This window comes from Salmo trutta, chromosome 6 (assembly GCF_901001165.1).
Source record: "Salmo trutta chromosome 6, fSalTru1.1, whole genome shotgun sequence".
Lineage (NCBI taxonomy): Eukaryota > Metazoa > Chordata > Actinopteri > Salmoniformes > Salmonidae > Salmo > Salmo trutta.
The window spans coordinates 19151329-19172424 of NC_042962.1; the positions used below are offsets into that span (position 1 = coordinate 19151329).

A 21096-nucleotide genomic window follows, 5' to 3' on the forward strand; every position below is an offset into this window, starting at 1 on the left:
ACGGTTCATTCATCTCTCGTAACAACAATCTGTGTAACAATATGAACAAACGCATGCCATCCTTGTAATTTTATAAACAAGATATTATAATCAGTGTTCAATTATACATTTTTACAAAATAACATCCACATATGACTGATGACCGCTTGTTCCTGAATAATACAAGACAATGGAAAAGAAAGAGGATAATGATTTTTACATCAGTGTCTGAAAGTGTTCATATCAGTGTATTATGACTCCTGGGGCTTCTGCAGCAGCATTCCAACACCGAGTTTTCCCATCATAAGGATACTAGACAAAGTAGAGAAAATAACACGTTAAGTACTGTAAGACCATGTACTGTATCATCTACATGCATACCTATGACCTACTCCTGAAACAAAGTAAGGAGTTGGTCATCTCAGCTACCTTGCTGCTGCCATCATTCCAGCAGGCATCATCTTCCTGGAGCCGTAGAATCTCTTTCCCATCACACCTGCCAGGGCTCCTGATGTGACTGTGATACAGGGGGGAAATGACTCTCAGTACAGTATAGTACGGTTATTGTAGACCTACTCAATAGGGGACCACCATGCTCTCCCAGAAGCATGGCTGGTGCGTAAAACCCGCAAATTCAGAAAAACAAAAGGTGTAATGGGTCCACACTCAAAAAGATGTCGCACGTCTGTGTATGCTATCCCCGACGCAGTGAAAATTACAATTGAAAAGTGAAGTAAGCTTTATGTAACATCTTTTTGAGTGCGGACCCATTACAACTTTTGTCTATTGTAAACCTAATCATCATGAGCATCTAGAAGTTGGTTAGCGGTGATCAAAAGAGATCTGGTCGATGGGAGGCCTGTTGCAAGCATGCTTTCACATTCATAAAACAGTAAGGGCCAACACCTAAGTTCACCAACCTAGTGACACCCAAATATTTTTGGGATCTTGTGATATCTGGTAGGCCCCAACCCCAGCTAGGCCCCCAAATAGAAGACCTGCTGCCAAAGAGGGGACACTGCCTGGAGACACAAAAATAAGTACAGGGTGAGTGGTAACTTGGTTACCAGTTCATTATCAAGTATGGGCAAGCACAAGAGTAGAAATATCATAGAATGCATTAAACTCACCTGTAAATGGCTGCATAACTATATAATTGAGTAAACCCGGATGGCACAATAATAAAATTACCTGCTTTGACATAGCCCATCGCTCCCCCGGATGCAATGAGGGCTGCATACCCATATCCAACCCAATCAGTCATCTAGATTAGAACACATAATGAAGTAATGAGGGAGACCGTTACTATCGCCATTCCCCACACACCCACTGCAGAACAATTGGCAGTGGGCACGTGCCGATGATACAAACGTAGCAAATTAGTAATAGAAGATTAAACGATCATTCTGTTGCGATGTGCCTGTCATTTTTTTACATAGTTGCAAAACACATAACAAATGACTGTACATACAGTATGAATGTTGTAAAAAAAAATATATAAAAAACATGGGCCAATGGTATTTGCAGCTAAACTGTTCTTCCATACAATAGCCTGTCCTAGTTTAGCTGAATTCCTCTGGGGAACACCGTGGTTCATTTCCCCAACGTTACTACAATGTTCCCCATTTCAACATTGAACACATATTTGACTTTCTTCGGTACATTCTTTGTGTCGGTTGGGTAACTAGTAGGCTAAGCCAGTCCCACAAGAGTAAGTCAGAGCAACATAGCCTAGCATCAATGTTATGAGAGCAGTGCACCACAGTAGCCTACATGCATACTAGAATCTCGACTAGCATGTATGTTTGCTACCAATATTAATTTATATGCAGATACATTGTCAAACTTTGGAAACATTTGAATACTAAAACACTAGTTTGTGTACAACCTTGCTGCTTTCGATATGTCCTTTACTGCTGCTTCGTAGTGACAACCGAGCCACCAATGATGGCGCACACACAACGTAAATCGTAGCAATGACGCGTTGCCAAATAACTGATGGGAAGTGAAGTTTTTCTCAACATCATAGCCAGTATACCGTCAGCTGTCTGGCACACAACTAGAACTCGTATCCCATTTACCCAAACCCAAAACGTTTAAAAAGTGACAACATAGAGAATGATAGAGGCCTCTGGTTGCCAAAAGGCCGATTAGCATGGGCAGCGCCATTGAGGGCATCCACCATGCTTCCGCCATTTTAAAGTAGTCAAAGTAGTCAACTGGGTGAAGATTCCTGTGGGTTGTAGCCTCAATGGAGCTGCCCATGCTGTCACAGCCTCTATAATGGCACAGATATAAAGATTGTGCTGCGTTCACGTGCTAGTCGGAACTAGGAAACGCTGAAATTTACAACTTGCAAATTGGTTGTAGTTATACACGTGCCACGTTCAACCAGATAGCAAGTCGAACATTTCTGAGTCCCGACTAGCATGTGAACGTAGCATAAGTCCTCTTCTATCTCTATGACTGACACCCTTTCAAAATGGGAGCATTTGAGTTGTAAGGCTAAAGCAACTGATGGTAGATGAATGTGGAGAAGTGAAGTCGGGGGAGGTTTTCCAACAGCAAGGCTCAGATCCAACATGGCAGTGTTGCCATTATTGATAAAAGTTTTTCTTTATAATGTCGAAATAAACATGTCTCCAACCCACATATCACACACTCACAAACTGAAATCATACAATATGTGTGCACATTGTACAATCAATTAGTGAGAGAGCCTCAAACATCACATTCATTTGTATGTATCCACTTTATACATGATTCACAGCAAAGTTGGTTCATGTTTCAATCATGTCTTTGGTCACATTCGTGTGAGTAAAAAATACAATAAAAATGATTTGTTGACAATAAAGCCTCCCACAATGCAGGCAATGGCTGCAGGATGACATTGAAGTGCATCTGCAGAAACTTGCAGTAGATGCAAATCGGACAATTTATATCCCCATAAAGCAACACACTCTGAAAGGTGGTGACTGACCAGGGCCAGATTACCGAAGGGGCACGAAGTGTTCCCAGATAGCATATGACAGCAAAATTTGTAGAATTGCAGGACATTTGCTTTAAAACTGCAAAATTGTCTCTCAACCTCATGGGAAAATATGTAGAATAGCAGGAAATTTGCTTTGAAACTGCAAAATGTTTTCTCAGCCTAATGGCAAAATATGAACAAAATCAAGAGATGAACTATAAAACTGCAACAACAAAAATGACCTGCCCCATGGCAAAAAGTGTAGAATTGCGGAAATGTTCTTTAAAACCGCAACATTTTCTCTTAGCCTTATGACAAAATGTGTAGAATAGCATTATAAAACTGCACATTTCTCTCTCTTCACTATGGGTGGGCGCCAAATGCAGTAGTCCGACCATGTCACCGACTTGACAAATGTGATCTGCCGGAATGCGCCCAATAGCTTTAAAGTCACACGAGCTCTGTTAAAAGTCTACAATGAATTGTAAAACCCTACAATGAAAGGACTGTAATTAATGGATGAAAAACAACTGATAGTAGAAATATATGTGGGACCTTATTTTCAGTGAATGTATTGTGACACATTAGGCCTACCACTTTTATTTAACAATGCTATGTATTGAGTGTATTACTTTTCATAAATGTAGGCCTAATGCAGACAAGAATATCCTCAGTCAGAGATACGCCTAATATGAGTTGAATTTGAGTGCTTGTAAGGTGTTTTAGATTGACATATTTTCAGAATGGAGCACTATAGCCAACTAGGTCTACTGCCAAAACAGAATAGGTCTATCAAGTACCTAAGTAAGGGAAATATGTAATAACTGTCCAGGTGAATTGACTACATTTTAGTTTGGGAGCGATATGGTCCCTTTAAATTGTATAATTTCAGCCACAAGATGGCGGAAGAGGATCAATAACGATTTATGCCTGTTGACGTCTGTGTCCAGATTGGGCCACATCTGAGATGATTATCATTATGAAGGATTTTAGGTTGAGATCAAAGGGTTAATTTGAAAGAAGAATATGTGTTCGATTCCAGTATAACGCATAAATCACTCTTATAGGTTATCGATATAACCTAAAGTTAATTTTGGCATATAGATTATTATTATTTGTTTAATTATCCTTGCAGTGATATGAAAACTCATGTTGCGAACTGCACTGCACAGACCTGGTAGGCTTTTAGCTTATTATTTCTTCCAGTATTTCAATTTCGATACATTTGGGTTCAATTACAGTTGAATTTGAAACTTTATTGCCTTTCTGCAGCGCTTTTCTTTCTTTTAGAACTTGATGGCGCCAGACCACAGTTTATTCTTCTGGGGATCATAATTTGAAAACCAACGATTGTTTCATCACTTGAAACGCATAGGGTAGGCCTACACGACCAGAAATCCAGAATTCATAACATTATGTGAGAGGCCTCTCTATAGATTTGCGGAGGAATATAATATAGGCAAATTCTGTGTAAATGATGTTTTACTCCTGGATAATGGTAAATACCTTGCAGCGGAGTGATTTTATAGTGCTTCAAACCATTAGATATTTCTTTACTTAGCTATACGGCTTAGCGTTTCATCACTCCTAACTTGTTAAATAATTAATAAAGTAATGCGCCAAAGTTTGAACAAATAAGAATTACGCACGAGGACGCGTTTCTCTAGCCATTGTAATATTCTATGACATGTCATGTTTTGAAGTAGACCATTTATTTATCATAGGACTAATAATTCAGTAAACATCTGAAATACTACTACTACTACTACTAATAATAATAATAATAATACATTTGAGATGATATTGGCAAAATGCATTGCGCATTATCCTTGCTAAATTGTGAGATATATCAATGCCCAAAAGGTGCAACCAGTCGTTTCAGTATCGTTGCCTATTAAACATCTTGTACGGTTTTATGATGCTTAACTGAAATTGTGCCGGGGGCTCCTGGCAGGGGTGGAAGTGGTTGAAACCAAGCCTTAGACAAACAGGTTGGATATTCACATGGAAACGGATCCTGTCCAGAACTCTTTAACACACTTGCTCGCGTTCCCTGTGCGCAGTACTGCAGTTAGCTACACCTTGTTGCTCTGAATATATGTTTTAGATTGTTCTTTTTATCTGTATTCCTGCCTGCACTTTTATTCTTTTCAAATCGATTGACTTTGAAGTCAAACATTGAGGGAATATTAAAGTTGCCCAAATATAGTACAAATATGTATAGAATACAAGTTTATAGACCGCACAGTTGCCAAACACCACAGTCAAATGCAAGACAAAAACAAACATGTAATCTAAAATATTTCAATATTTGCCCAATTGTGTGACTGTAATTCAACTGAGCTGTGTTTTCTCAGGAAAAGGCCTGTTGTTTAAAATAGGCTATATAGCTTTGAATTTGTTGAATTTGAAAGGGAATACTTATCGTTATGGTTTATTTGTCATATTTATATCAACTAAATAATACATCATAATTCAAGCCAGATATATCTTTCCATTCTGCAATTGACAGTGCAGTGCAACCATGTTGTTGAGCGCCCCATAGGTAGAGTCGACATGTGTCCGGTTAGAATTAGAAAGAAAATACTTTTTGGACCATCATTACCATTAACACCTCGGTGAGCGCACGTGTTGCTCTTTTTATTTTTTGGTGTGCCTGGTGAAAAGCTGAGCTCATTCATTTCTGGCCTGAGGCGTCTTCATAAGTATGTATTAGAAATAAACAGATGATAAATAAACCATGACCCCAATACACGTATGGGAATCTGGTAGATTGTGTTTAAGTAATGATGTTACAGTTAACCTTCAGATATGATCTTGACACAGTTTCATTTTTAATGTGAATAAATATTTTATAATCAACTGATATAGCCGACTTATTGACATGATGTTGATATTCAATAATATATAGATTTTTCATTTACTTTTGTATTTTACATATATAAACGGTATGCAAATTATATTGTTATATTGTTGTATTCACAACAGTTAGCCCATGGATGAAAAAAAAATTGCGATTCTGTGCGAAAGTTTCGTCCACACACTTTCCAGCCATATGTTCATTCACAATTGAACGTAGTAAGCCCCAAAAGCATATTCACAAAAGAGCATTACCTCTACTTCAGGTAGGTTAACACATCCGGTCTATTGCGCATGTGCCACCAGGTGGCCCAGAGGGTTTTTATGGCCAGGTGAGCTGATCTCGTTCACCACAAGTAAAAGCAAAAATTGGCTTATGGACGGAAGCCTCAATGAGATAACACGACGTGTGATCTACCATATCCAGGCAAATTGAAGAAACAATGATGTCAATAATGGGCAAAATGGGGGATTGGCAGGTATGTGCTGTTTATTTCAAGACAAAGAACGGGTAGGCTACTAACTAGCCTACAGGAGTGTAATATATGTCGAATATATGGCCACAATTGGTAAATGCATTGCCATCAACTTTTCATTGTGGAATTAGTAGGCTAGCACTATATTTAGCCTAAATATTATACAGTTATTCAACAGTTTTAATTATTTTTCCTTTGACAGTGTTCTTTTTTCTCGCAAAAGTCGATTATGTTCCTATTTACGCCTGATTAACAATAGCGCATTGGCTTTCATAATAACTTGGGGAAAGCAGGTTTAACTTGCATAGAAGGCTACATCACTTTATATATCATGCAACTATAGAAAACCGTTCCTTATATAGAAGCAAATAATAGCCCATAGAGTATTCTTTAGGATATAACACGTATTGTTTTGCTATAGGCTAGTGTTTATTGAAATGTGAATAAAATCTATAAAAATAGCACAAATCATACATAGGATGCTCCAATGTATCATTTTAGATGTTAATTCGTCTATGATATGATAAATGGCATCTCATACTAAAGTTATAGCTCGCCCGGAAGTTGTGGTTCTTGTCATCTAAAATGTCAAAACAAATCTCTCCGATGTAGGCCTATTACTTTTGAGGGGCATGTTGGCCTAATGCAATTGATTTTTAAAGAATCATTTCATGTCGATTGTAAAACAGAACTTTCTAACGCGGTGAAACTGAAGTCGGCGAAACAATCCAAGATTGAGCCTTTTGGTTTCACTCTCCAAAAGCACACAACCTCTAAAATCCACACAGCAGCATATAGAAACACATACAGACCCACACACCCCACGATTTATTTTTTAAGGCACCTTTACCCCGCTGATAGTTGTCATTGTGATCTAGATTCATGGGCCCTCTCATTAATAACAACCGGTTGTAAAGGTACCCCACCAAAAATGTAAATCTGAACTAGGAGAGGCCAACGCCTAGGAGTTGGCGACCTGGTTCTTGACCCGCCCAAATACTTCAGACCCTCATTCACATTAAACAAGCTATGTTGTTGTGTTAATTATTTACATTCCAAATACGGCGCTCTTACATGTCGTCAATGGAGATGTATACCCACTTTAGAGTGTTTCTTCTTTTGCATGACAGTGACAGAATAGCTTTTCATGGTCTCAACTCTCAATACGTCTAAAACAACAGTTTACGAAAATCAGTTTGGCCACAAAGTATGAAGAGCACTAGATAGAGTATTTGCGTGTGGCACGCTCTTCAGAGCAAGTTAACCATCCTAAAATGTAAGCACAGACAGATTATACCATAGGCCCATATAGGGTGTGAGATGATGGAACTTGTTTTTATGAAGCTGTTACAGAAACGAATATGCACGACAAAGGAAGCAAATTAATACATAACATGTATTATCCAATTATTTGTTTTATCATAGCCATCAAATGAACGTTCACACCCCCAGGTGCAGGGTGTGTTGTTGCCTTTTTGTCATAGAGAATGCTTATAAAATGTACGCTCAATTCCTGCTGTATATTCTCATTGAATGTGGGAGAAGTAAATACATGTGAAATCTCGCTCCAGTGTTACCTGTGTTGTCCATTGGTGTTGGGCAGATGGGAATCAAGCGGCTGTTGATATGCTAATGAGGGAATGCGAATGTTATTACAGTGGTGCGCGAGCCTTTTACTTTCACCATTAGAGGGAGATCTCAGAGCGCAGACAGCCAAGCTCAACTAAAATAGTTTCAGCTAGAGCACAATTCACTGTGTAAAACAAGGAAAGGCGCTCTCAATACCCACCACAACCCATGAAAATGCTTTGGAAATTAACTGATAATATAAAATATGAAGATTGCGAGGTAAGAGGCTCATATTTGATTTATTGTTGTTTTCATGTAATTAATGGGGTATACTGCTTTATTTTCATTTTGTCAATCTGTAATTGTTTTGACAGTTGTCTGGGAACATATTTAATTCATTGAAGGATATACAGATGCATACTGGTTTATTTCATGTGTTAGATATTTTGCTATTTTGATATGGAGTAATGCAATTTTTAATTGTGTAGAAAAATACATTTTACACAGTTTCAATATTAACAGAGCAAATAAAGTAATAGTAATAATAATAATACATTTTCACATCAATAAATTAAAGTAATAAATGGCAAATCCATAGGAAAAAAAAAATATATTTATATAATTTAAAACGTAATTGTATAAAATAGGATTTATCAAAACTCACTGCTGAAACATGCTAAATGTACATAGAATGTAAGAGAATGCACTTAGGGAGACACCCATAATGCATGTGTTGACTGTATCATCGAAAAATAAGTATGTTGAAAATAATGTGTTTAAATAATAGGATGCCTATCCCTTACATTATTCTAAAATAAATCGGTGCATTTCGAGCCCTTAGTGGTGTGTGTGCACTGCACACGCTGTGTTATTGTTATTATAGAATAGAAAGTTTGGCAGTCATATCAGGGAGTTGTTTAGGAGTGGTGCAGCCAGTTGAACGTGTTTTAACCGCGTCTGGAGAATACGCAAGCAAAGAGCAGGGGAGAAACGCTGGGCTGGATTTCGCTGCCCGTGTTTGAATTTGTGATTCTCTCATTCAAGTTTAGTTTACGGTTAGGCTAATAGACCTGTTTCTGTTTTGAAATCAGTGTTAACTACCGTGTTTTCATAATGGTTACTATTTTGCTGTTTTGTCAAAATGGTCGCGTGCAAATAGGTTAAAAGTGGAAAGTGGATGTCTTAAGCTTGCGTATCCGTATAATAACTTTTGAATATATTTGCTCGGAGTGAAAGTTAGCTCGGCTGGCGTAGTTTGAAATCAAATAACCGTGGATTATTTCATTCGAGAGACTCGGGAAGGGCCATGGAAAGCGAGGCGTCGGAAACTGAAGTGAAAAACAAAGGGACATGGCGAGCAGACAACCGCCCTCTGAACAGTAAAAATGTGCCAGCCGAGATGCCCTCAGCGTTTGCTGGATTTTCACACGAATCAGAGGTGCACATTGTTTCCTTCCATGGCTCTTCCTCTATCTCTGGTCCCCCCTTCATTCTGCCTTTCTTTCACTTGTGCTTGCCTTCGAACCTTTTAAAATGTTCCCCCCTCTCTCTGATTCGTCAGACGCAAGAGAATGTCCCTCTTTTTGTCTCCCTCTCTCTCTCCCCTCCTCACTCACTCCCTCTTTCTCTCCCCATCTCTGATTAGATAGATATACTGATTCCTCATTCAATGGACGTCATTTAGTGCAGACTCTGCCTTGAGTTGCTTCCTCGCTTCACGCTCGATTTCCGACCATTCTTCCCTTATTAAGAATTCGTGTAATATTAATAGTCATGAATATCTGCTATTAGGAGTCCAAGGAAAGAAGCAGCTCTTTGCTAATATGAGCTCAGTCGAGGGAACAGCACAGTGATAGAGACAGAAGACGGAACAGGGATACAAGAAACTTTAAACATAAATCCGCAAGACCAAACATTGCATTTTAGAATCGAATGAAGGGCAGTGGGAATTTAACCAAATTCTGATGGATTATCGTTCTTCGGTGGTGCTTATCTGAACATTGGGCTCCGTGATCTTTCAATAGTGTTGTTGCTGGCATTATTTTGTTTGCTCGTAAATTTTCGTTGTTTTATCAACGTTTTTCTTCTGAAAATTCTCTTTTGAATCGCTCGAAAATCTTCGCAGATGTTAGTGCACAGCTTTTCCGCGATGGTAAGTTGGACTCGGTGGCAAAGACTGAGTTATAGCCTACTTCATGCAGCAATCAGACTCCGATTATTGCCTTTTTTAGTCAAATAGTTTTGCTAAACGATCATACAAAAAAGAGAAAAAATGCAAGATTGCTCTCATATTTCATTTCAGTAGGCCTATCTAAATATTTTAACTGTAATCATTTCCCCCTGAAAATGATCAAATATGCCTACGGGTGTGTTATTAGCCTACAGTAATTATCACTGTTATTATTGTTAGCATTATTATTATTAGGCTATTATTGCTGCGTTCAACAGATAAATACTGTTGATTTTATTTCAACCAACGACTTTGAATAGACATTCAATTATGGTAGGTGACAGTCCATAAAAGCCCCGGTGAAAACGGGTAAAATGGAGGGTTGGTGTATAGGTTTAATTTCTCCGATTCTTTTTTCCTGCAGGATCGTCACGACGGTACCAGCAATGGGACAGCCAGGCTACCTCAGCTGGGAGGCGTGGGCCAGTCTCCATATAGCGCCCCTCCACTCTCCCATACCCCAAACTCCGACTTCCAGCCACCGTACTTTCCTCCGCCCTACCAGCCAATCTACCCCCAGTCTCAGGACCCATACTCGCACGTCAACGACCCCTACTCCCTCAACTCCCTGCACGCTCAGCCGCAGCCACAACACCCTGGCTGGCCGGGCCAGAGGCAAAGTCAGGAGAGCAGTTTGCTGCACCAGCACCGTGGCTTGCCCCATCAGCTCTGTAGGGAGTACCGTAGAGAAGTGCTCCTGCCGTCGGGCCACGGAATCGATACGGGACTCTCAGATTCTATCCCAATCCATGGAATACCTCACTCTTTAGAAGATGTTCAGGTAATTCAGCATTATTTGGTAATTATATTATTATTACTATTACATTTTTACTATTACATTATTGTTGTTGTTGTTATTATTATAATAATTGTTGTTGTTATTATTTTCTTATTGTTATTTTGAAATTATTATTAGGCCTACACACGTAGCCTTCTATAGCCTAAGTGTTTGCTGCTGTAAATTGGCAGCTCTGTATGAAATGTCACGGCCTACATTTAATGACTCAGTGCATGGCATGCCATTTTATAAATGCAGAAATGGTCAAAGATTATGGCCATAACCATTGCATTTAATTGACAAGAGCCCTTTTTATGTAAATGTTCCAACAGAAATTACATTTTACAAACGGCTCTCGAGTGAAACACTGTATAAAAGCCTATTTGCATGGATTATTCCGTCTATATTCTCCAGCTGTGTTTGCACTTTATTAGCCGTATTATTTTTGTTGACCCCCTCTCTCCACTGAAAAGATGCATAGCGTTATAAACACTTGCCCTAAGCAAACAGATCAAAGCTGAAGCTCTGGGAACTATAATATGATCTGCAACCCCTCTCACAAAATGGATGGTATACCGCGCTTGTTGATTAATAATCCCTGTCATTTTGGACATGATTCTGGATATCCTCCCTTCATCTTTAATTTAATTGTGCTCATTGAAAATACTCAAGTCCCGATATGAGCAGGAGGCTGAGAGCAATAATAAAATGTCCACTCGGTAGTTTTGCACATGCAGGCACACTGTGAGCACCATGTTTTAGATTAAGTTCCATCGCTCCGCAGGTAATACGAATACATCGAGTAAGTAAAGGCCTGTACAATGACGCGTTTGTTTTTTTTCTAAAACAAATGCCTAATCCCCAATTAGCGTGCACGACGTGTAATACCACCTTTATTCCGAATACAATTTGGAATCATAGTTATTCGTAAGTATCCATTCTGCGGATGGAATTAGGTCATGATTATTGGGCGACAGAGCCTCATTATTTAAGTCTGATATGCATGACGGGCACTGCCCAACAGCTATAGCCATTATCACCCTCATTGAAAATAATAAGAGGTCCATCATATATTTGGATTGTGAGCTACATGCCAGTCTTTTGCAAACAGCATGACATGTAAAATTAATTATATTGTATTCTATATTAAATAGTGTATTTTGCATCTGTGTGTTGCAGCATGTTGAGGATCAAGGAATTCACATCCCAGATCAGACTGTAATTAAAAAAGGTAAGCAATTTCCTTCGAGATGCCATGTATGTTTCCACAAGCTGCACACCACACCACACCACCACTCTGCTCCGGAGCTTGTGCGGTAGTCAGCGCCTCACTGAACCAAGTGGATTAATGCGCAGTGTTTTTTATTACGTGAGCTTGAGTGCATCAAACTAACTGCATGCACCTTTTCATCAATTAATGCCAATGTCAGCATTTCAGAGTAGGCCAAGTCAGATGCGAATATGCCCTATATAGGCTATGCTGTTTAAGCTAGTGGTTTTAATGTGTTGACGCATCTTTTCGCTATATATCGTAAATATAGTCCCGTTCGGGAGCAAATCTAAAATGGCAGTTGGTAATGCTCTATGTATTAAGTGTCAGGATGATACCAGATCCTGCATCAAAGGTGGAAAACAATATAGACTGCAAAAATAGGCAAGGTCTTTAAACCATTTATAGAGTCTCATTCCATCAGTGTTTGGCTTCGGTTGATTATGGAATAATGCGTTCAGTGTTGTATTATCATATATGGGCCTAGCATAATTGCGTGTGAATTCGATTGTTTACTCCTATAAGACCATTTCTGGCGTGCTAGGCCTACTTCATGGTCAGGTTGAACGTTACTCCTCTCGCTATGTGGAGTCTTTTGTCAGTTCAAATTAGATGCGCAGGGGATAAATCTTGAGAGATGCTCTTTCCGCATCAACATGATAATTGGCTCTTATATTAGTAATCTCAAGAGTTCGTTTAACTCCTATCGTCTCTATTAGCCTCCCCTGGGCTATTAATGTCACAAGTGATCTATCCAAAAGCGCTAGTCCCTTTGTCTCCGGTTACTGCACACAAAACGGTAACCCCTGCAAAGTGAAATCACACGCGCGACTGTATTTTTGGGGAGACCATGGATATTTGAAAAAAGGCTTCTCTTCGCGTGCTGTGTCTGTGTGTGTGTTTTAAGTATTGCAACATGTGTGCGCGCGCGTCTGCAAAATCTTGCGATGTTTCAGAGCTCAAATTGCATAGATAGCCTACCCTAAACAAATATTGGCCTAAACGAGGTCTACAATATGGTACAACATTTAGCAATGGTTAGGCCTTTGTGCGTAGGCCTAATAACAAAAACAAGAAAACAATAAATAGGCCTATATTATCATTGTTAATGTTTATTATTCGTGTTAATATTATTATTATTTGTCCTGTCATATCCTATGCCAATTGTTTTAATTGTGTGTAGGCCTCTACACCCACACCGCGTTTGATATGAATCTCATCTGATTAACGGTCTACATTGAATAAGATTCACTGAACTTGTTCTCTTTCTTCCATAGGTCCAGTTTCTTTATCCAAGAACAACAACGTCTCCGCCATTCCGATAAATAAGGACGGTCTTTTTGGCGGTGTAGTAAACCCCAACGAGGTGTTCTGCTCTGTTCCGGGTCGCCTGTCTCTGCTCAGCTCCACATCAAAATACAAGGTCACGGTGGCGGAAGTGCAGAGACGCCTTTCGCCGCCTGAGTGCCTCAACGCGTCACTGCTGGGCGGGGTGCTGAGAAGGTGAGCCGGACTTTAATGTCGCTCCTCATTCTTTATCCCAGGTATAATTAAAATCGACCAAGCGTGACACCTCCTGCATTTAAAACAGCCCAAAAGCCAGACTGTTAAATTCCATATTAACTTTACACTCACAATGTTGCCCACAAATTAATGTAGGCCTTTTGGCCTTACCCTCAACCCCGGAAGACTAGTTTAAGCACATCATATATAGGCCTACACCTACAACAGTAAACTACTTCAGTGTTTAGTCTGTAGATTCCAAACTAGACACAAAGCCAGTATTTTGGGTATACACTGTGCATTCAAATAAAGTAGTTTCAGTGATTTGAAAATACATAGCCTATATTGGCACACACATAGACCTGTAGACACCGATAGTGTTATAGAAGTGTATGGAAGGAAGACGATGCTATTATGGCATTGTTATTTTTTAAATCAAGATGGCTACCTCTTTGATGCAATAATATGATTAATAACATACTTATTCATTCAGACCTTTTTGGATCAGATAGTGTGTAACAATGATGGTAAAAATTTTACAAATTTACATTTTACAAATTAGCCTATTCATACAAACTATTTTTCTGTTCTTGTCACAGGGCCAAGTCTAAGAATGGCGGAAGGTCCCTCAGAGAGAAATTGGATAAAATCGGATTAAATCTACCTGCTGGTAGACGCAAAGCCGCAAACGTTACCCTGCTGACGTCACTAGTCGAAGGTAAGTTGCATTGTAAATGATCTGAGTTCCGGTTCCCGGGATAGCAGGTGCTTTGAACGGTTTCAGGGGGGACATTCGAAATCAGTATATGCGCTCATCCATGTCATTTGGACTGACTTTGCCTTGCAAACCAGTCAGGCATGAAGGATATATGTGTGTTTTTGAAAGAGAGGATGATGGTAATAATTTTAAAAGGCTCTTCGCAACATTGGCCTGTGTATTTAGCCTTCATGTGTGCAACCCTCTCGTGAAAGTGGTCCTAGAATAGGCTACTACAGTGTGAGGTGGGGGTCGGTTAGCCTGGCTGGCCTAGTTTGTGCCAGATGAACTAGGCTCCTTGTTGAAGCAGGGTTATGGGCATTTGCTTATTTATTGTCTAGCGTGAGTGTGGAGCTGTTTCACCTCTGGCAGAGGTGGATCGATTGATTTATTAACCCTATAGTGGCTTGTTATCATGATCATTATTATAAGGCCTATATTAGGCTAGTAGTAGTAGTAGTAGTAGTAGTAGTAATCATAGTTATAGTAATAGTAGTAGTAGTATTAATAGGAGTAATAGTAGTAATAGTAGTAGTCATAGTAATAATCATTGTTATAGTAGTAGTAGTAGTAGTAATAATCATTGTTATAGTAGTAGTAGTTGTAGTAATAATCATAGTTATAGTAGTATTAGTAGTAGTAATAATCATAGTTATAGTAACAGTAGTAATAATCATAGTTATAGTAACAGTAGTAATAGTCATAGTTATAGTAGTATTAGTAGTAGTAATAATCATAGTTATAGTAACAGTAGTAATAATCATAGTTATAGTAACAGTAGTAATAGTCATAGTTATAGTAGTATTAGTAGTAGTAACAATCATAGTTATAGTAACAGTAGTAATAATCATAGTTATAGTAATACTAGTAGTAGTGGGCCTACTAGCCAACAGCTACAGCTACTGCTACTGCTATTAGACTTGTATTATTTACACATGCAGGGACACTTTCTGTTGCTCTGTGATTGAAGTGGAAGTGACCTATGGAAGATCTATATGTTGTGAGACTATTAAATAATAAATTAGGTAATTGTGGCACACTATGAGGATGCCATTGCTATTGAATAAATCCATTTTGCTTGCAAAGTTGAACCTTATTATTCAGTGCGGTGGTATTTGGTGAGCTGTGGATTTTAAAGGTGAAAGCCTGGGACGGTTCATTGGTTCCTGTTAATCATTACAGCCGTAGAGCGAATGCAATATTCATTGTACTTCATTGAAATTGGGTGCTGTATGGTAATGAGGTTGAAGAAATATAGGATTCTTTGCGATAAAGTGTGTGTGTGGGGGGGGGGGGATATGAAGACACTCGGTTATTTAGTGAAGAGACACTGCGTTTTTCTGAAGTGCTGTTATTGTTTATGATCCGCTCCATTTTATGGAAACGAGTTTACTGGACTTGAGCTTTGATGCTAATTGGCGCATGCGTTCTTCCGGAGTTGAGGCTTATGGCAGGAAGCCCCGCAGTAAAAACCCAACTGTTTCAGGAAATTAAAACCAAAGACTTGAAAAAATCTACAAAAAAAGGCAGACCTCAATGGAATGAACCTATAATTCTCATGGCTAAAGTATGTAGGAGCGAGATTTGCATATAGCCTTTTAAAATTGCTTTCGTTGTATGATCTGCTGGACTTTCAATAATGTTTAGGGATGGCTAAGCAATGACATGGTGATATGCATGACGCTACTTATGACATTTTATATTGCTTCCGTGATATTTAACTCTTCTCACGGAATGGGGGCCTGACTCTTATTGATAACAGGTAGCCTAGCGGTTATGGGCGTTGGGCCAGTAACCGAAAGGTTGCTGGTTCGAATTCCCGGGCCAACAAGGTGAAAAATATGTAGATGTTCTCTTGAGCAAGGCACTTAACCCAAATGCCTCTCTGGATAACAGCGCCTGCTAAATGACAACAACAAAAAATACAAAAATAAAATAATCCATCATGTGATGGAAGGTACAAGTGCTAGCCTATAGCCTACTGATTTAGAAGTTGATGCAAAGACAAGGCCTTCTCTTTGGCCGAGGACGTTCATTAGATGAATCATGTGTTAAATGGAAGTGTTAATTGGTCTATATTTGATGTCCAATTTAGAGCAATATAGTATACACTCAATCCATTCTTTCCTTCTCAGGCGAAGCCGTGCATCTTGCCAGAGATTTTGGTTACGTATGCGAGACTGAGTTTCCAGCCAAGGCAGTAGCTGAATATACAAACCGTCAGCACTCCGACCCAAACGAACAAGTCCAGAGGAAAAACATGTTATTGGCAACAAAGTAAGTGCTATATTATTACATTTCATATGTAAAAAAAAAAATTGGAATTCTCGTGTTTACATCGACAGTGTTTGCAAACACAAATGGATGATCGTGGTCAATTCTATAAATTCGTTTTAAATTTTTTTGTAGGCTTTTTCATAGGCCTATATATTTCACATGCATTTCTAAAATGTTGATTTATGGATTCGTTATTTGTGTTACATTGTAGTAGGCTATTGAATGGATGTGACATTAAAACTGACAAAAAAATAATTGGATACAAATTAATCGACTAATGTCAAATTATTTGTCCTTCTAATAAGCCAGATAGGTCATCAGGTGATGTTATGCACACGACAAAATGCCACATTGAACAAACACTTCTTGAATTTGACACTTTCAACTAATATTAGGCCTATTGAATTTGATATCCATGCTCTGTATTCGATTCATGCCAAGCATTTTCGCGTTGCGTAAGCATTGAATAAAACACGTGCACGAATAGCCTATCTGAGACTATCCAATATGGAGTTTACTGTTATTGGTCGATTAACAGGCCTCAGATTCATCCATATGCAACCATTTTGTTTGCTGTGATTGGGATTGCATTGAAACATAGTTGGTTTTATTCCAACATCAACCTTTCCTCAATGCATTATAACATTTAGACATAGTATGACACTATACTTATACGTCCCTTTGAGCAATATCCGATAGTACTACAACATTAGAATGTGGCCTAACTATATAAAATGAATAGGATCTTTGACCATGTCTTGTATAGGCCTATACGTCATATTAGGGGCAGACTGGCATTATGATTGTAATTAACATATATATTGTCTCCCCATTTTAGGCAAATCTGCAAAGAATTCACAGACCTGCTTTCCCAGGACCGTACGCCCTTGGGGAATTCTCGACCACAACCTATTCTTGAGCCAGGGATTCAGAGTTGCTTGACCCATTTCAGTCTCATTTCTCACGGATTCGGGACCCCAGCCATGTGCGCGGCCCTCACCGCTCTCCAGAACTATCTGACCGAGGCGATTAAAGCCATGGACAAAATGTACCTGAACAACAACAGTCACTCAGACAGCGGCACTAAAGGCGGAGACAAAGACGAGAAGCACAGAAAGTGATTCCCACCTGAAAGCCCAATATAAATATTATAAATACATATAAATACTATTGATCAAGTAAACGTGCCACTTCCTGATCTCGCGATGATTTTACATGTTTGTTTTTAATACCATTCAACTTTGGATTCACGGGAAGTGATGCGCAAGATCCCCACAATAATTAAAAAGAAAAAAAATGCTGAAAGGCGCAAAGGAACAGATCCAGAGAGGGAAAGATCTCTGCCACATCTATGACTTTTTATGTACTCCCTCTTTTTATGAGCTGCAACGGACTGAAATCGAGCGACCCTTATATCTCTCAATTTACGATTGTAGCCATGTGACAAAAAGAAGCTAAAAGAGGATGAATTATTATCAGTATTGTGAATAATAAACTTGAAAAAAATCCACACAGTTCCATGTCATGACTTCAGTTGTAGACTCTCACTCCAAGCGACCAACTTGAACTTTGAATTTCAACACGATTCACGGTTATATAAGGGAATCTGTGTTCATGTATGTATATATTTATTTATGTGTAATTTAATGGGAATTGTAAATATGGTGCGTCTGTTGAAACTTATTTTTTATTTATCTGGTGCCTCCTGTTTTAGTGGGTTTAAATATTCGGTTAGTTCTTCATGTGGTTTTATGGTTCTTAGAAAACAGAAGTTTGGGGTATTTTTTCTCTGGGATATTTCAATTCAGCCCTCTTGTAGCATGTTGAGGCGACATTGAAGCAAGTAAACAAATTTAATAGAAATAAACCTCCATTTCTCTCTAGCTATATCATCCTTATTCCATTCAGTTTTTTAAATTGAAAAGTGCATAATCGAGACCCCGAAGAGAACTGTTTTGTGTTTCTACTTTCTTGTTTTTATACAAGCTTTTATGTGTTGTGCCAATCAGAATACGTTTCACTTGTTCTTCCCTTGAAGCACCATAAAAGCAATAAATGGATATTGTCTTTTGATTATTTTTTTTATGTTCGAAGTAATTCTAAGCATTTGGGACCATCTGATATCTTGTATGTCCAATGTCCAGATTGGAGGCGGTTTTAGCTGTATTGTATAGACTTGTGCTGGCAATAGTTCCCATGCCTGTCAATGTATTATAGTCCTTTGTTGCCCAGAAAAAAATAAACATTTGATACGCTTCATGTTGATTTTTATTCATATATTTTCATTTTTTATTCAGTGGTTGATACGCCCGGGTGTATTTTCGTTCTTGCCATTTTTTTCTATTCAGCACGGTTACAGTAATTGAGTTTAACTCTCCCCTGACGAGTGTTCCTTGCAATAAGCAGCTGAACCCATTGTTTCCCTCAAGTATAATAAAACAACTTATACTTTCAACTCATAGTTCAGAGCACAGGATCATTCAAACCCGGAGCCGAGCTTTTTTACCATGCCAAATGACACAGAAAACAATGAATTCATTGGTGTTTGAAGTGTGTGTGTGAAGCGCCAGCCCTCAAGCAAAACCGTTCTTTAAAATCAGTGAGATGTATATGGCTGTGTTGAAGGTTATTACATTTGCCTTTCCCTACCATTCTATTGTTTTTTATTTCGTTTTTGTTAAAGCTTTTTTAAGACATGCATCAAATATTTGTTATTACTAGCCTGTCTGTAATTATTGGTGTTGTTTGACAGCATTCAGTTGGAATAAAATGTGGGAAACCTATTTCAACTGCATTCAGTTAAATGATATGACAAATAAGTTGGCATGTGGATATCTCTTATATTTGCTCACATCTCTACCCATAGGCTTCGTTGTAGTCATATCGATGCAAATGATCATGTATGCTTCTAACACACCTGCTGTAGCCTTGTTTTGCTTGCCCAAAGCCACGGGGACGATGCATTACATAAGCGAATTCAAATGGAGTTTTGATTGTGTATTGATGGCATGCACCTCGAAATCAATCTCTACTGAAGCATGGTGGAGTGGAGTCGGTGGATGTGTATATGCATATCCTGTGTCTGTGCTCTGTTCTATTTTCCACTCTCTGGTTCTAGTCGAGAGCGTTGTGGCATGGGGATGTTGTGACATCGAGATAGATTTAGGCCTACTGAGCAACTTTTCTTCAACCCCCCCCCTTTTCTTTTACATTTTCCAAAATAGCGGTTATTTATTATCTGCATATTTTAAGCCCAGACGGTCTGTTTTATTCCGAAGCAGTTGTTTTCAAATAAGGTGAATGAAGCCTAACTGTACATGTCCTTGGTATAATTGCGGTGCAGTGCTGTAGCAGGTGAAGCGAGCCATTGTCTGTCAGGGCTGTTTTTGTTGGCTGCATCTCAGATTGTGTGTGGGATCCTAACCCCAGGCACAATAGCTCACTCATAAAGAGGAATACCCGGCTGCGCCTTCCATTAAAAAAAGCATAAATAGTCACTTTAAAGGAAACAATCGTATTAAATAGCATTCACTGGTATTAGGAAGCCCCTCACGTGTGTCATTAATGCTAATGTTATTTAATAAATGTATCGGGGGTAAATGAAAGCGTTTTTGAGAGCGAAACGAAAGCATTATACATGTCTATCACAATGGCAGCTATCGAAAGCACGTGAAGGCTATGGGCCTATCAAGGAATGAACATGCAATGCCATTGCCCCATTTCTGAAGGAAAAAAAAACATTTTCTTTCGTTTGTTTACTTTGATACAAACCTGTAATTTACATAGGCTACTGTTTTAATACGATTTTTTTAATTTTGCCATAATTTGATCTTAAACAGGTAGAACTAGTTTAACATAATGCCTTACAGCTAAAGTAATTTGCAACAACGAAGAGGCCTGAAATTTGAAGAGCCAGTCAGCAATACCCAACTGAATTTCGCTAATTCAATCCGTAACCCCTGGTTTCAGCTACATCAATTACACTTGATTCCACTATAATAATTAATACGTGCGTCTGCTGTGTACTGTTCCCCGAGTTGTTATTAAATAGCCTATTCTTAAATGTTAGGCTACAATTTACTTTTTTTAAAATCTGATCTTCCCATGCATCAGCATACCCTTGATTGCATACACACGAATATGCAGAGATGCATGCGCTCAGGCACGCATAGCCTACACTCCACACGCATCATTATCTGATCGTAGTCAGAAACTATTTTGATGAGATGTTGTTGGGAGCCATTGGTTGGTGAGCTGACGTCACTGCACCACGATCCGTTCTTCAAAATAGACAAGACCAAACTCACAACATCCAACATGTTTAATGGCAATACAATACTTTGAGCTGGCAGATTTAGCAATAGATTAAAGACTGTTACTAGTGGCTATACATAGCGTTGGTTTGATGTGCGGTGCTGGGTCAATTC

At 38.8% G+C, this 21096-nt stretch overlaps 2 protein-coding genes across 9 annotated transcripts; one reads left to right on the forward strand and one right to left on the reverse strand.

Annotated features, from left to right (window-relative positions):
- Positions 1–54: 54 nt before the first annotated feature.
- Positions 55–1983, reverse strand: tmem14ca (transmembrane protein 14Ca). Its single transcript, XM_029755608.1, has 5 exons — positions 1868–1983; positions 1171–1243; positions 900–1001; positions 409–496; positions 55–291 (listed from the first exon to the last, which is right to left on the reverse strand). Exons 2-5 carry the CDS (start codon positions 1241–1243, stop codon positions 231–233), a joined length of 324 nt encoding a protein of 107 aa, XP_029611468.1. The 5' UTR covers positions 1868–1983; the 3' UTR covers positions 55–230.
- Positions 1984–6096: 4113 nt separating this feature from the next.
- tfap2a (transcription factor AP-2 alpha) lies at positions 6097–18928 on the forward strand. 8 transcript variants are annotated; one of them, XM_029755612.1, is made up of 7 exons: positions 6097–6288; positions 10449–10883; positions 12042–12093; positions 13410–13635; positions 14235–14353; positions 16528–16669; positions 17508–18928. In XM_029755612.1, the coding sequence occupies exons 1-7, from the start codon at positions 6253–6255 to the stop codon at positions 17788–17790; spliced, it is 1293 nt and encodes a 430-aa protein (XP_029611472.1). In that variant the 5' UTR covers positions 6097–6252; the 3' UTR covers positions 17791–18928. The 8 variants fall into 8 exon arrangements, with proteins under 8 accessions (XP_029611472.1, XP_029611476.1, XP_029611471.1 ...); XM_029755616.1 differs by having other exon boundaries at positions 10449–10865; XM_029755611.1 differs by lacking the exon at positions 6097–6288 and adding an exon at positions 7846–8133.
- The last annotated feature ends 2168 nt before the right edge of the window (positions 18929–21096 follow it).

Bases quoted from the DNA above. Each gene is read 5' to 3' on its own strand.
- tmem14ca (XM_029755608.1), bottom strand. From the start codon at position 1,243: ATGACTGATTGGGTTGGATATGGGTATGCAGCCCTCATTGCATCCGGG. The intron at 1,002-1,170 runs GTAATTTTATTA...TTGTGTCTCCAG, and splicing joins GATGGGCTATGTCAAAGCAG to GCAGTGTCCCCTCTTTGGCA. The intron at 292-408 runs GTAGCTGAGATG...TACTTTGTCTAG, and splicing joins GGAATGATGGCAGCAGCAAG to TATCCTTATGATGGGAAAAC.
- tfap2a (XM_029755609.1), top strand. From the start codon at position 9,161: ATGGAAAGCGAGGCGTCGGAAACTGAAGTGAAAAACAAAGGGACATGG. The intron at 12,094-13,409 runs GTAAGCAATTTC...TTTCTTCCATAG, and splicing joins TCAGACTGTAATTAAAAAAG to GTCCAGTTTCTTTATCCAAG. The intron at 16,670-17,507 runs GTAAGTGCTATA...TCCCCATTTTAG, and splicing joins AACATGTTATTGGCAACAAA to GCAAATCTGCAAAGAATTCA.